This window comes from Dasypus novemcinctus, chromosome 12 (assembly GCF_030445035.2).
Source record: "Dasypus novemcinctus isolate mDasNov1 chromosome 12, mDasNov1.1.hap2, whole genome shotgun sequence".
NCBI classification, from domain to species: Eukaryota; Metazoa; Chordata; class Mammalia; order Cingulata; family Dasypodidae; genus Dasypus; species Dasypus novemcinctus.
Window position 1 is genome coordinate 17480035 of NC_080684.1, and position 15663 is coordinate 17495697.

The 15663-nt window shown below is 40.3% G+C and overlaps 1 protein-coding gene and 1 pseudogene across 1 annotated transcript; both read left to right on the forward strand.

Moving 5' to 3' along the window:
- Nucleotides 1-1234: 1234 nt before the first annotated feature.
- On the forward strand, nucleotides 1235-2164 carry LOC101418382 (olfactory receptor 8S1-like). Its single transcript, XM_004484427.1, has one exon. The coding sequence runs from the start codon at nucleotides 1235-1237 to the stop codon at nucleotides 2162-2164; it is 930 nt and encodes a 309-aa protein (XP_004484484.1).
- Nucleotides 2165-7885: 5721 nt separating this feature from the next.
- On the forward strand, nucleotides 7886-9137 carry LOC111762166 (forkhead box protein I3-like; annotated as a pseudogene).
- Nucleotides 9138-15663: the final 6526 nt, after the last annotated feature.

A 15663-nucleotide genomic window follows, 5' to 3' on the forward strand; every position in this document is an offset into this window, starting at 1 on the left:
GTCAGGATAGAAAGAATACAAAATTGTAATCAGAGAGATTAGAGTTGGAACCATAGTGTTACACGTTCAAGAAGATATCTAAATACATTTGTTTCCTTATTCGAACATTCTTGATAGAATGATTTCCAATAACTTTTTGATGATTAAAAAGCAAAAGTGTTTAGGAATGTCTAGCATTTATTAGGCACTCAATAAATAATTCTGTTATATTATAGCATATATGATGAGCTCATAGAAGGTAATTTTCTAGGACGATATAAGAAAAAAAGTGAAAATGTAATTGAGTGTCAAAATATTAAAATGATTTGTATAGAAAGATATGGCATTCCAGATAGAGCAGAAATTTTAATAAAGGAAAGAGAAAAAGGAATATCCATGTTTCTTCAGGGTCAAGTATAATAGTCAGGCCTCAGCATTGAAATTCTTTAGATCATAATGTTTGACTGTCTTACAGACCTGTAGGTGTCAGTTTAAGGAAAACATTCACTGCTAAGCCTTGACTGAAAATCGGTTTGTCAGGAAGATCTCTTGTGTTAAGTCCTACATAGTGGAGTCATATTCAGACTCTTGAAATTGGGAATTTAAACAGTTGTATACCTTAGATGCTCAATATTTTCTTCTGAAAAATGGATTTACCGTGCTCTGCTCTTATTAATTCTATCCCAACATCTAACATAAAAAGACAAGAAATATGGGCATATATGTGGGAACAAGCCCTTGGCTACATCTTCCATATTTGTCCCAGACTGTAAATTGGATTATAAATTGGATTATAACATGTTATAATCTATGAACTCGAAAAATATCTACGGTAGTATACACTATAGATAGGATCTGAATGGTAATAAAAGACCAAGTAAGAGAAAGACCTGTTTGGAACATGCATGTTAGGAATTCAAGTAGTATCTACAAATGTTAGGGAATATTGCTAAGCACAGGTTCTGTTACAGAAAAACTAATTAGTAATGAGCCATATCCTGGAAAGTTGGTGAATTTTTAAAGTAACCTCTGAGAGAGAAGGTATCTTCTCTTCATTTGTTTATATACATCCAGGGTTGACAGAGGGTTAAGGATTGAGGCAGCTCATCAACCCAGGAAGAAAGATATGAAAGAACCAATAAGGCAGATATGAAATATAAACTAGCTGAGATGAAGGCTTGCATCTTTTGATAACTGAGTATGGTCAAGACATTTCAGGTGTCCTATTATTATTTCTAGATAAAATCCTCTTTACATGGCCTTGGGGAACCATAGCACCATCAACGAGTTCATCCTCCTGGGTCTGTCTGCTGATCCACACATCCAGGCTCTGCTCTTTGTGCTGTTTTTGCAAATGTACCTCCTAACATTGACAGGGAACCTGATGCTGCTGCTGGTGACCAGGGCAGATCCTCATCTCCACACCCCCATGTACTTCTTCCTCAGACACCTCTCTTTCCTGGATCTTTGCTTTTCTTCTGTCACAGTGCCAAAGCTGCTGGAGAATCTGTTGTCTCAGAAGAAAACCATCTCTGTGAAGGGCTGCCTGGCTCAAGTCTTCTTTTTGATTGTGAGTGGAGGCACTGAAATCTGCCTGCTGGCAGCTATGGCCTATGACCGCTTTGCTGCCATCTGCCATCCTCTGCTCTATGGCCAGGTGATGAACAGCCTGCTCTGTCAGGGGCTGGCTTGGGGTTCCTGGGCCCTGGGCTTTTTGGATGCACTCTTGAACATCCTTCCTGCTACGAACTTAGACTTCTGTGGAGATTATACCATTGCCCACTACAGCTGTGACCTGCCCTCTCTCTTCCCTCTATCCTGCTCTGATGTCTCCACCAGTTTTACTCTCGTGCTCTGCTCCAGTCTCCTCTATGGGATTGGAACTAGTTTCCTGATCTTCTACTCTTACATACGCATTGTCTCCACGATCTTGAGAATCACCTCCTCCTCAGGCAGAAGGAAGGCCTTCTCCACATGCTCCTCCCATCTCACTATAGTCCTTCTGTTGTATGGCTCAGCTTTCCTTCGCTATTTCTTGCCAGTCTCAGGATCACCACTGGAGTTGATCTTCTCTGTACAGTACAGTGTGGTTACTCCCTTAGTGAATCCCCTCATCTATAGCCTGAAAAACAATGAGGTGAAAGCAGCTGTGAAAAGGACCTTAAAAAAATATCTACAATGTTAGCCACCCAAACACAGAGGATGAAGGATAACCAGTGCATTACAACACTACAGATATCTGACGAATTGACAAGAAGAGAATTTCCTTATTGATCCTCATATTTGATGCAGAAATGCAATTGCAATTTCTGAGATCTCTTAGGGTGACACTGGGAACGATAGTTCAGTTTAATTTTGTCTTAGAGTAAGAGCAAAACTTCCAATAATCATGTTAATTCAACCATTTTTCCACCGTATTGTCTTTTGGCTGTATTAATGGGTCCTCTTACCATCTTCTTTGTGTTTGCTATGCAGAATATTGAGCCTCATGGAATGAAATCACCAAGTGCCCAAATCATGAGATAAGGCAACCTAGACAAGGCTCATGGTCTTGTATCTGGGAAAGTGAGAAGTTTAGAATAGAGGAAAGTGCCATAGTAGTAACTGAGAGATTTGGACTTTGAGAGATCTAGACCTATCATAGGTGGGAGCATCCAGAGGAGACAGGACAGCTGAAAAACAGAGAATTCATCAGGGGATCCACAGCCAGCCAGTTTCTAAGATCTCCTAGAGAGTAAGGAACCATCAAGACTATGTATCATAAAATAGAAGATTTAAAAGAAAGATATTTTTCTCTTTGAGCATGATATTGGGATACAATTGGAGAAGATATATTTTGAGGAGTAAAAGGGCATATTTTATGAAGAACAAGATCAGATGGAGGAAGGACAGGAATTGGAAGTCCATACCCACCAAGCAGTGCAGAACATCTGTTTGCCTTAAAAATCGGTGCCTCAATTGCTAAGCCCAAGATTTCTTGGGTCTTCATTGAAGGATTGATGTTCTCTCCAGGTATCTATAATAAAATACAAGATTGGGATTTTATTTCACAAATATGAGGATACAAGCTGGTTTCAAGCTAAGAGTATAAGAGACGAGATTGGAAGGTTTCTCTACTTACTTTGCAATTCCCACCTCTTGATGCCCCTTTTTTCCACCCAGGTACCCATACCACTAAACTGCCCTCTGAGAATTCCCTTTTCACCACCTCCATGTATTTTCATAGCTTTTCATATCACCAAAGAAGAATTCAGCAAGAGAAAATTTTCTTAAAAGTCACTTGTGCTATAGCATTGCCTTTTATCTGGTATTCTGAGATTTGCTTATATATTAACATGTATTTATATTAATCAAATTGCCATGATGTCAATGTGCATGACTTGACAGTATTATTTTCCATATTTCATGTACGTAAAAGAACACAAAGTATACATCAAAACATTTATTAATCTAGTTCACCTTATTTTTCAACATACTTACACATAATAATAATTGTAATACCTATTAATAGGCATTTAGGTAGATAAAATTTAAATAGAATTAATTCATCAATAAATACTAATATGTACTAAGTAAACATGAAAAATGACAAAATAATTTTACACAAGGAACATCATTATTAATTTTGGGTACATGTAATTACTCCTTTTTTTTTTGTCCATATTCATAAGGCTTTGTGTTTTTTTAAAGATTTATTTTTATTTATTTCTCCTCCCTTCCCCCCCTTGTCTGCTCTCTGTGTCCATTCATTTTGTGTTCTTCTTTGTCCGCTTGCATTCTTGTCAGCAGCGCCAGGAATCTGTGTCTCTTCTTGATGTGTCATCTTGCTGCACCAGTTCTCCATGTGTACGGTGCTGCTCCTGGTCAGGCTGCACTTTTTTTGTGCAGGGCAGCTCTCCTTGAGGGGTGCACTCCTTGCACATGGGGCTACCCTATGTGGTGGATCCCCCTGAGGGGCACAGCCCTCCTTGCTCACATCAGCGCTGCGCATGGGCCAGCTCACCACATGGGTCACGAGGCCATGGGTTTGAACCCTGGACCTCCTATGTAGTAGGCAGATGCTCTGTCAGTTGAGCCAAATCTGCTTCCCTTTACATAAGGTTTTAATTGCAATTAGTATGTTTAACAACACAGCACATTCAAATATATCTGCAAAATAAATGATTTTGTTACTTTGCTGAATATCTTGCTTTCTATTTTGTTCAATTTTTCAATTTTAACTTTGATCTTTGTTCCATTATTTCAGACGTTGGAAAGGCCCTTCAGTTAACGATAAGGAAATCATCAGAATGTCTAATATTTTTAGAATACATAGTATATTGTTTATTCCTGAACATGAGTACATCAGGTTTCCTTTATTCTCATTTTACACTTGTGGAAAATAAGGCTTAAAAAATCTTACTACACTGGGTCTCAGCCACGGAGATAGAATATAGCAGGGGTGGAACTCAAACACAAGCAATACTTAATATAATTGCATATTTTAAACACAATGCGAGGTTGAGAGAACCTGGAAATAATTTCTAACTAATTCAGTTTACAAATGTCAGCATATTTTGATCATGACCAATTATATGTTCTCCCCTAATTCTTACCATCTTTGCCTAATGTTCAAATAGCAGATGCCCTATGTGTGGGGATATAGTGAGACTTTAAAGCTAGACAGCTCATTTGCTAAGAGAGTCTTCATTTGGCACTTAGGAAAGTTTTGCTCCCTTTGCATCCTGTTGCTTATATGGAAATGATGTTCACGTGGCCATTTGCCATGCTTATCCCAGTGAAAATTTTTGCAGCCACTCACAAGCACCTTCTCATGCTCTTCCATGACTTGAGTAAGGATAATGATAAAGGATTCACTGTGTGAGTATATTTGAACAGTTCTACCTGTTGAAACTTGTATTGTTATTACCTAAAACTATTCAGAATTCCTGATTTAAACATTCCTCTCTTTGAGTCAGTGCCGATGTGAGCACTGCCCCCCAAAAATGGGATTATCTGTCCCTGAAATCCAGACATTTCTGAGCCCAGCTTCAGGGAGAAACAGCTTGCCACACCAGCAGCTGAGGTCCACATGTCAACAAGGTGGAAAGCGACTTATTTCACTTTGCAGTGCACACTGGGATCAAAACCTCTGCTGGGTGACGATGTGATGTGTGCAGTTCTTGGCAGTAATCATAGCACCTCAGAGTGTGCTTGGGTGGGAAACAGCTGTCAGAAGATTGGAAGCCACTTCTCCATGTGGCCAGTCTAGATGGGTCCAGTGATTGTTCTCGCTCAGTTCCTGTTGGTTAAGTAGAACAAGGGCTGAAATCCCTTTTCTTAAAAAAACGATTACATGTGCAAGCCATTTTCTGGGTAGACAAATTCCAGGGAAAGAACATCAACTGTTATTCCACATTATTTAGGAAAAACCAGTAGTTTGGTTTTGGACAAAGGGTTATCACTGTAAAATTATGGTGACCATGGTGTGGGGGTTATCTGCAAATTCTTACTATTCTGGCATAGAGAGGGTCAGTAGTTGCTCTTGTCTGTTCTAGTCTAGTTTGCCTATCCTGCTCTTACCAGCTAGGTTATAAAATGTAAATATCAGTAATTTTAATGGAAAAGAAACATAACGCAAGTAGAGAACTATAAAACCAGAAAGCACTCATTGTATAGCGAGAATCTACTCCAAGAACAAACCAGAAAAATTTCTTTTAAACTTCCTTGCTTCATGTTAGTGATTCAGTTGATGGATGAATATCTGTATAAAATTTATTAGAATGTACTCCAAATGTAACAAATTAAAAATGGCAGATTATTTAAACACTGCCAATAAAATGTTTGGGATTAAAAAAAAGTACCCTGGTGACAAGGCAGATGCTGCTGAAGGTGTGGCAGAAATGAAGTGGCCTTGTTGGAAGAAGGTCCACGCTCAAAGACATTTCTGACAAAATCTACAAAGCATTTTCTGGTATATGGCAACCAGAGGCAATTCCACTTATTGTTGGGTGGCACAGTAGACCTGCTGGTTGCCCTGTGTAGGTTTTACTGATGGCTCAAAATCAGTTTCCTTGACTACCTCTTGGCAACATCGATAGTTTCAGATCTCTCCTCCTAACTTCTTGTGCAGCTTATTGAAAAGCATGGAGTAAAATCACTAAATACTTAAAACAGAAGTGCACAAAAAAAGGATAAATCTGCGGTTAAATGATGAGATTTAGAAAAGTAGTGCTTGGAGGAGGGAGGATGTCCTAGGCAGGAGTTTCCTGAGGAAGAGAAGAATGGGCACAGAGAGGAGGAAAGTCAGAATTACATAAAAGCCCCCACTAAAGCATTCTGTAAAGCTTAGAATTCCAAATTTAAAGACACACAGACACTGTAATTTAATCTAAATACCTTAAACAAAATAGGTTTAACACAAAGTTTTTGGCAGGACTGGATGGGCAAAAAGGCAGTGAGGGTATTACACAGAGATGAAGAGGCCAACCCTAAGCTGAAGCTCGTGGTAATACCTTCGTAGCTGTGCCCCTAAGAGGGGTTGGCAGAAGATGCTGGCGCTGTTGAAAATGTGCTGCACTTCTCCTTCCACATTCAGAATGCTGTCTGCACATTCTCCTTATTTCCCTCCTTCTTTTCTCCCCCCTCCTTTTACTTCTCCTCCTCCTTCTCCTGCTTCATCTTCATAACAGATCACTGCCTCCATTTGGCTGAATTTAACTGTAGCTCATTAGAAAGAAGGTATGGGAGAGTATATATGTCCTAGAGACTTAAATTGTTGGTTCTTCCATGTGCAAGTTGAGCCCTGAATTTCAGGAGATTTGCAAGATTTACTCTCCAGTTCATTGGACTCAACCAAGACAACTAACAAGGAGATTATGATGGACAACACCCATCTCAAGGAACATAGAGTGTCTGCAACTCCAAGCAAGATAGTTCCATCCATCCATCCCATGGGAGTTAATGCTCTCTCAATTAGAAACAGAGGGGGCATCATCATCCCCAAATCCTCAAGATTAGGGAATGAACAATGGACTAAAGAAGACTTATTATTATTCTAGTATACACTTAGTATTATTGGAGCAATGGAAGACATTTTATCATTGATATAAAGGCAGTGGCCACCAGAAGTTTGAGGGGAGGGAGCTGGAAGAATAAATGCAATGTGGGGGCATTATTTGGACATTGGAATTGTGCATAACACTGCAAAAACGGATATAAGCTATTATATATTCTGTCATAACCTACAAAATTGTGTGGGATATAGTGTAAGCTATAATGTAAACTATAGTCCACAATTAGTAGCAATGCTTCGATATGTATTCATCAATTATAACAAATGTTCTGCACTAATGAAAGATGTTGTTAATATGGGAAAGTATGGGAAGGGGTGGGGATGGGTTGGGGCATATGGGAATCCCCTATATTTTTCATGTAACATTTATGTAATCTAAAGCTTCTTTGAAAGTAAAAGGAAAAAAAAACTAATTAAAAAAATAAGAGAGTATGGAAAAGGTACTAATCACACTTCTAGGGTAAACAATATAAAGTCAAGAATAGAAGCATGAATGTAAGTTTAAATGTGACACTCCTGGGGCAAGAAAGGAAGGTTCAAAAAGAGAGAACTTGGGGTGACAGGAAGCAGAAAACCAGCTCACCTCCTGATCACCTTCTCAGAAGTTATGCATTACCTTAAACTTGGCTCATGTGAAAAAAGGCTTGTAAACTACATTTCATATTCTGTAATTGAGTGGTTTTGTTATCAAAGTTATTCTGGGCGCACCCCCAGGACCACCATCTGCATCGTGCGCAGCTGGCACCAGGGAGGGTCGAGGCGGGGTCACAAGGTTGGCCCTAAAGGGATGCTCTCCCGGGGGCGGCGAGGTCAGCCTCTCCCGCCAGTGGCCAAGGCCGCTCTGCACCTGCAATGGCCGCGGACTCGCGCCTCTACTGCGGCGACACTGGCGGGTACTGGGAGCGCAATGCGCCGCCCCTGCCGCCCGGGGGCGCCCAAGGCTTCCAGGCGCCTCAAGGGCTGGCGGGCAGGCGGGGGCCTCCCAGCACCGCCGACCCTCCCTGTGGCTCAAAAGGCCTGGCGGGGGCGGCTCGCCTGGCGCTGCTGCCGCTGCTGCGGATCTGGGCGCCCCGCAGCCGCTGCACCAGGGGCACGGCCGGGCCCTTCCTGAAGTCGCAGGTTGCCGCTGCCGCCACCACCTTAGGCTACTCCCAAGGCGACCGGCGAGCTGAGCTGGATGTCTGTCCTTGGGCAGCCGCGAGGACCCCGGGAAGACGGCGCGCCCGCCCTGCTCGAGCTGCGCGCTCCTCGCCGTGGCCATCCAGAGCGCGCCTGAGGGCAAGGTCACGTGCAGTGCGGTCTACCAGCTTCTCCTTCACCAGCGCGCAGGCCGGCTGGCCTAACCCCATCCGCCACAACCTGCTGCTAAACGCCTGCTTCAAGAGCCCCACGACAAGGACAACCCAAAGGCAACCACTGGACCTTGAATCCAAACTACGAGAAAATGTCTGACAATGAGGACCTCCGCAGGAAGTGAAAGCACTGGTATGAGCCCGGGACAGCTCCACAGTGCAACTGGGACGTCTAAGAAAGAAGAACAATCCTCCTCAGGACTGGGCATTGGGGGTGAGGTGCGGAGTGAGCAGGAAGCGAGAGGAGCCAGTCCCTCCTCTTTGCTGAGGCCTCCCCAGTCCCCAGAGCCTCCTTAGGGCACCAAGAGTACTACTGCCTCATCTCCAGGAGGAATCCTGCTCACTTCCACCCCTTGCCTGAGCACTTTCTTCAGCAGCCTCAGCACCTTAAGTGTCCGCAGGAGACCTCAGAGCGTTTTCTACCTCGCAGGTGCCACCAAGGGGCCACGGGGGTCCAGCTGCCCTCCAGCAGCCCATTCCCACCCTCACTCCTCTCCCACCCCCAGCTCCATCAGGGGGTCATACCAGACACCTTGTAGCTGAGTAACTGCAGCGGCAATAACAGCCATAGCTCTTCCTATTACAGCCCTTACTCTGGCAGCACCAGTGGGGGCCAACGCAGCCCTTCAACAGCTTCGGCAGAGTCAACAGCCTCATCTACCCCTGAGAGGGCTCCTAGGTCTAGAGCAGTGCTTCTCAGACTTTCACGTGCACACCTGGAGATCTCCTTAAAGGTACTGACACCTAGTTAGTATGCCTGGGGTAGGGCCTGAGGGTCTTCATTTTAATCTAGCCCTTGGTGACTGCACCTGCAGAAGCAAGCTTGTGAATAACTCTTTCTACAACCCAGTAAGATTTTATAGGATTTTCTGGATAAAGGGCCTCTTCAGAGAGACATTCATCTCCTTCTATTCGGGGACAGAAGGCTCTAAGGCCTATATGGGTAGGACCATATTTATTTTCTTCATCACCAAGGTTGCAAGCACAAATGGGAATAGGAGCTGGCTAATCAGTATGGACCAGTGAAGTTGTTGGGTAGGAAAAATAACAGCAGTTCCAAATGGCAAGTGAAGCATCGAGGAGTGGAGAGGAATGGACTGCTGAATTCTGCAGTGGGCAGCTGGTAATCTCCTGCCCAACAGCATTTTTATTTTTCTAGAAGAGCCAGTATTCTGTATTTTTTTTTTTTAAAGATTTATTTATTTATTTAATTACCCCCCCTCCCCTGGTTGTCTGTTCTTGGTGTCTATTTGTTGCGTCTTGTTTCTTTTGTCCGCTTCTGTTGTCGTCAGCGGCACGGGAAGTGTGGGTGGCGCCATTCCTGGGCAGGCTGCTCTTTCTTTTCACGCTGGGCGGCTTTCCTCACGGGCGCACTCCTTGCGCGTGGGGCTCCCCTACGCGGGGGACACCCTTGCGTGGCACGGCACTCCTTGCGCGCATCAGCACTGCGCATGGCCAGCTCCATGTGGGTCAAGGAGGCCCAGGGTTTGAACCGCGGACCTCCCATATGGTAGACGGACGCCCTAACCACTGGGCCAAAGTCCGTTTCCAGTATTCTGTATTTTTTATGAAACTGCCAACTATTTGTTCTTTGTCTTTTTAAAACTATTTAAAGTTTTAAAACACTGTACTAGGAAATCCTGCCAATCCGTGAACTATATCCATGAATCACCTCTGCTTATTCTCAAAAGCATCTGGTACATAGAACACACCAGTAGCAAAGGGCTGTCACCTCCAGTCAAGACCAGTGTGCCAGGCACTGTTCCAGACACTTCACGTGTATTCACTTATTTACTCTTCACAACAGGCTTATGAGACAGATGTGATTATGACTCCTTATGTTCCATATGAGAAATGTGAACCTTGGAGATGTTAAGTAACTTGCTCAAGGCCATGCAGATGGTAAATTGTGGAATCATGATCACTTCGAGGCTATTTGACTACAGAACTGGTGTTCAAAACCTCTATGTTCTAGTTCCTAAAGCAGCAGCAGCAACAACAACAACAACAACAACAACAAAATACCCCCCAAAACCAAGCCAGCATCCTGAGATAAACATACATGTACAGGGCAGGAATGGAGCTAGATCTCAAGTGACCAAAGATTCTGACTGAAATGAAAACCATTTGAGATGGTTCCTAGGTGTGAGGGGTGGACACCACCTCTGTCTTACTCCTGCTGCCATACTCCCAAGGTCTAGGGCAATGGTAGTTCTGGTTTATGACAGCCTGGTGTCTTGTCTCTTTTAGCGTGGATCCTGGGTTTTTCGTTTTATAACAAAGTATTCAAATTTACTGGAAATAGGTTTTATATGGAAGTTTAATTTATTTTTTAGAACACATATATTACTTTTTTTAAATTTGAGAAGTTATGAGCTAACAAAACTATCATCCAAACCATACAGGAGTCCCATACATCACCCCACCACCAACACCTTACTTTGTTGTGGCACATTTATTACAAATGATGAAAGAACATTCTCATAATATTATTGCTATCTATAGTCCAGAGCTTATATTTGGTTTTAGTTTCCCACAAGTCATCCTATTATCAATACCACATATTAGTATTGTGTATCTGTTATAGTTCACGAGAGAAGGTTCTTATATCTGTACTGTTAACCACAGTCCATCATTCACCATGGGGTTCACTGTGTTATATGATCACCTGCCTTATACAATCCATCGAAAGAGTACACTTAGTGGCACTCAGTTTCATCACAGAAATGTGTTGTCATCAGCTCACTCCATTTCAGAATATTTTCATTACTCTAAGAAGAAAAATCCCATGCCTCCTTATAATCCCCCATTGGCCCTTAGCATTAATGTAGTACCTTCTTTGCCATTGCTGTAAAAGTATTACAATATTTCTGTTAACTACAATCTAATCCTTACAATAGTTGTAATTTCCCATGCATCTCCAAATTCTTAACACCTTGGAAATAGAGGAAATTCTTTTATTTGTACTATTAGCCACACTCAGTATCCATAACTGAAATTGCTAGAATGTGTTACCATCAACTCTAACCATTTCCCCATGTTTATAATCCCTCTTATTAAATATTCTACATACATTCTGCATCATCTCCCCCTTCTCAATCTGCATTCTATGTCCTATTAAATTATACTTGAAAATTTAATTCCATGAGTTTCTCATCAGATTTAGTACATATTAATGGGACCATGCAATATTTTTCCTTTCGTGTCTGGATGATATCACTCAACAAAATGTCCTCAAAGTTCATCCATGTTGCCACATGTATTTCAAGTTCATTTCTTTTTATTGCTGAATAGTATTCCATTTTTTGTATATACTACATTTTGTTTATCCATTCATTGGATGGACACTTGGGTTGGTTCCATCCATTAGCAATTACGAATAATGCCACTGTGAGCACTGCTGTGCAAATGTCCTTGCCTTCAATTTTTCTGAATACATTTTTAGTAGCAGGATTGCAGTTCAATATTTAGCTTTCTGAGGACTCACCAAACTCTACTCCACAGAAGTTGCACCATTTAACATTCCCACCAACAGTGAAGGAGTGAAGGAGTGTCCCCATTTCTCCACATCCTTTCCAGCACTTGTAGTTTTCTGCCTTTTTAATAATGGCCATTCTGTAAGGCATGGAATGATAACTCATTGTAGTTTTGACCTGCATTTCTCTAATAGCTAGTGATGTTGATCATCTTTTCATGCGTTTTATGACCATTTGTATTTCTTCCTTTTAAAAATGTCTGCTCAAGTCTTTTTACCATGTTTTAATTGGGTTGCTTATCTTTTTATCATTGAGTTGTATGATTTCTTCATATGACATGAAGAAGATGTGGTTTCTGAAATATTTCTCCCAAAATTTTCTTTCTGAAAATGTGTGGGCCGCCTTTTCACCTTCTTAACAAAGACACTTGAAGCACAAAAGTATTTAATTTTGAGGAGGTCCCATTTATTTTTTCTTCCATTGCTTGTACTTCAGGTATAAAGTTTTAAGAAACCAACACCTACCACAGGATATTGAGGATGTTTCCCTACATCTTCTTCTAGGAGTTTTATGGTTATTGCTTTTATAATTAGGTCTTTGAGCTATTCTGATTTCATTTTTGTATAAGGCGTGAAACAGGTGTCCTTTTGTCTTTTAGCTATCCAAACTAATCCCAAAGCAAGGAGAAGGAAAGAAATAAAGAATAGAGCAGAAATAAATGAAATTGAGATCAACAAAATTGGCAAGCTCTTACGCAGACTGAAAAAGAAAAAAAGAGAGAAGGTGCAAATAAACTCAGAAATGAGAGGGCAGACATTACAACTGACCGTGCAGAAATAAAAGGGGTCTTAAGAGGGCACTGTTAACAACCATATTCCAACAAACTAGGCAATGTAGAAGAGATGGGCAAAGTCCTGGAAACATACAAACCACCTACACTGACCCTAGAAGAAACAGAAGACCTCCACAAACCAGTCATAAGTAAAGAGTTTGAAACAGTCATCAAAAACCTCCCCAAAATGGAAAGCCCACGACCAGATGGTTTCATAGGCGCATTCTACTAATAATTTAAAGAAGATCTAATACCAAATTTGCTCAAAATCTTTAAAAAAATTGAACGTGAGTGAACAATACCAAACTCATTCTATGATGCCAACATCACTCTAAATAAAAGTCAGACAAAGATATCAGAAAAAAGATAATTACAGATCAATTTCTCTAATGAAAGTAGATGCAAAAATCCTCAACAAAATACTTGATAACTGAATTCAAAAGCACTTTAAAGTAATTATACACCACAATCACATGGGTTTTATACTAGGCATGCAAGATGGTTCAACACAAGAAAATCAATTAGTGTAATATAACAAATTAATTAATTGAAGAAAAATCACATGATCATCTCTATTGATGCAGAAAAGGCATTTGACAGAATACCGCAATTTTTCTTGATGAGAAATCCTCCAAAAGATAGGCATTGAAGGTATATTTCTCAGTATGGTAAAATGTATGCATGAAACACATGGCTAATATTGTATTCAACGGTGTTCCCACTGAGATGGGAACAAGAGGAGAATGTCCACTGCCACCATTGTTATTCAATATTGTACTAGAAATTCTAGCTAAAAGAATTAGGCAAGAAAAGAAATAAAAGGCACCCAAAGAGGAAAGGAACAAGTAAAATTTTCACTATTCACTGGTGATATGATCCTATTCCCAAGAAATACCTAAAACCCACAACAATGCTACCAGAATTACTGAAGAAGTTCAGCAAAGTGGCAGGATAAAAAATTGGTATGCAAAAATCAGTAGTGTTTCTGTACACTGCTAATGAACAATCTTGGGTGGAACTCAGGAAAATAATTTCATTTACAATAGCAAATAAAAGTATTAAGTATTTGAGAATAACCTTAACCAAGAATATAAAGGACCTATTTTCAGAAAATCACAAAACATTGCTATAAGAAACCAAGGAAGACATTTTCATGGATTGGAGTCTGAATATCCTTAAGACAGTAATTCTACTTATAGGGATTTACAGATTGTATGCAATCCCAATACAATTTCAACAGTTACCCGCCACTTTTTTTAACAGAAATGGAAAAGTCAATTATCAAATTTATTTTGAAGGGTAAGAAGGTCCAAATAACCAAAAGAAATGTCTTAAAAAATAAGAACAAAGTTGGAGAACTCTCACTTCCTGATTTTAAAGCATACTATTCAACTACAGTGGTAAAAAATAGCATGGCACTGGCATAAAGATAGATATATTGATCAAGAGAACTGAATCAAAACTTTAGAAATAGGCCTTCACATCTACAGTCAAGTGATTTTTGAAAAGGCTATCAAACCCACCCTGCTGGGTGAGAACAGTCTATTCAACAAAGAGTTTATCTAGTTTAAGTTATCAAAACAGGGCCATGACTCACTTATGGGGTACAAATCTGATCAAGAGTGCCTGGACATAAGAGACTCCAAGAAGCTTTTTAGTTATTACAATTTCATAACATTCAAGTCCAGCTCCACTGGCCAAACTCATGGAAGAGAAACCACTCTTTGCCCTCTGCTGCACCCTCCCTCCTTCTAGTGAGGAAGATGTCCATTTCCTTCTCTGTTGGCTGAAGTGAGCCATAAGTTTCACCCAAGCTGCTTGCCCTTAGGGTGGGGATGGATGCCATTCCTGGCCATTGGGCTAGTCAGTCATGTTTTCCCTTGGCCTCTTCATCTGTCATCTGTCTGGCATTCTTCTTAAGACTTAGGCATAGCACTCTCCTGGTCTTAAGACCCATGAAGCTGCTCTGTCAGACAGCTTTTTGCCCTTCCTCCATTAATTTTGTAAGACAGTTGAGTCCTGCTGTCCTACTCCAACAACATCTTCCTGGAACTCTGAATTTTTATATTTTTAATACAAAAAAAGGATTCACAATAAAGCTTTTAAAAATATGTAAAAATAAATATACAATTTATTTTAGCACTCTCAATGCTAGAAGCATCTGCATTTTGATTATTTTTATGGTCATTCTCCCAGTGCCCAGAAGAGTGCCAGACACATGGCAAGCATGTGGCCACTAGGTGTCGAATGAAAGAATTTATTCAATAACTTTTTTGATAGTTATTGAAAAAAAGTTATACTGTGCTCATAATACAATTCCAGTAGTAATCCTTCTTCTGTCATTCTCTGACAGTTATTTAAGATTGAAATACTCTATTGAAAATTTGAAAGGACTCACCTACAGAAATAATCTAGGTGTGACGTTTCCATGATAGAAAGGTGTTTAATTACTGAAATAATTTCTTTAATAGCTTTAGATCTATACAAGTATTCCGTGTTTTTTAAATCATATCAGGTGAATTGTATTTTTAGGAAGTTGTTCATTTTATCTACGTATACAATTTTATGATATCAAGTTCCTGACAGTATTTCATTATTAACTTTTTCTATCACTTCATATTTATAATTATACTCTTTTACATTTATATTTATTAAACACTATTTCTTTTCACCTTTAATTTTCTTTTCCAACTTTTCTAGTATGACCAATGTATACAATTAAAGAGATCAATAAATATCATTATCCACCTATCAAATGCAATCAATAATAATAAAACAAGGTTAAAGCATTGCATCATTTTAAAATCTGTGCCTCCATGCATGATTTACCAAATTCCTATGCTAATTATGTGCTCTCTGATGGCTCATATTGTAAGTCTTTTTTCTAAAAGAAGGTTTTTGCTTTGTAGTGGGTCTTCTTATTGTGTATTATCATCTAATTACCATTTGAATTCACATTTCTTTTTAGAG

Excerpts from the sequence above, each read along its gene's own strand:
- LOC101418382 (XM_004484427.1), top strand. The coding sequence starts at position 1,235 with ATGGCCTTGGGGAACCATAGCACCATCAACGAGTTCATCCTCCTGGGT.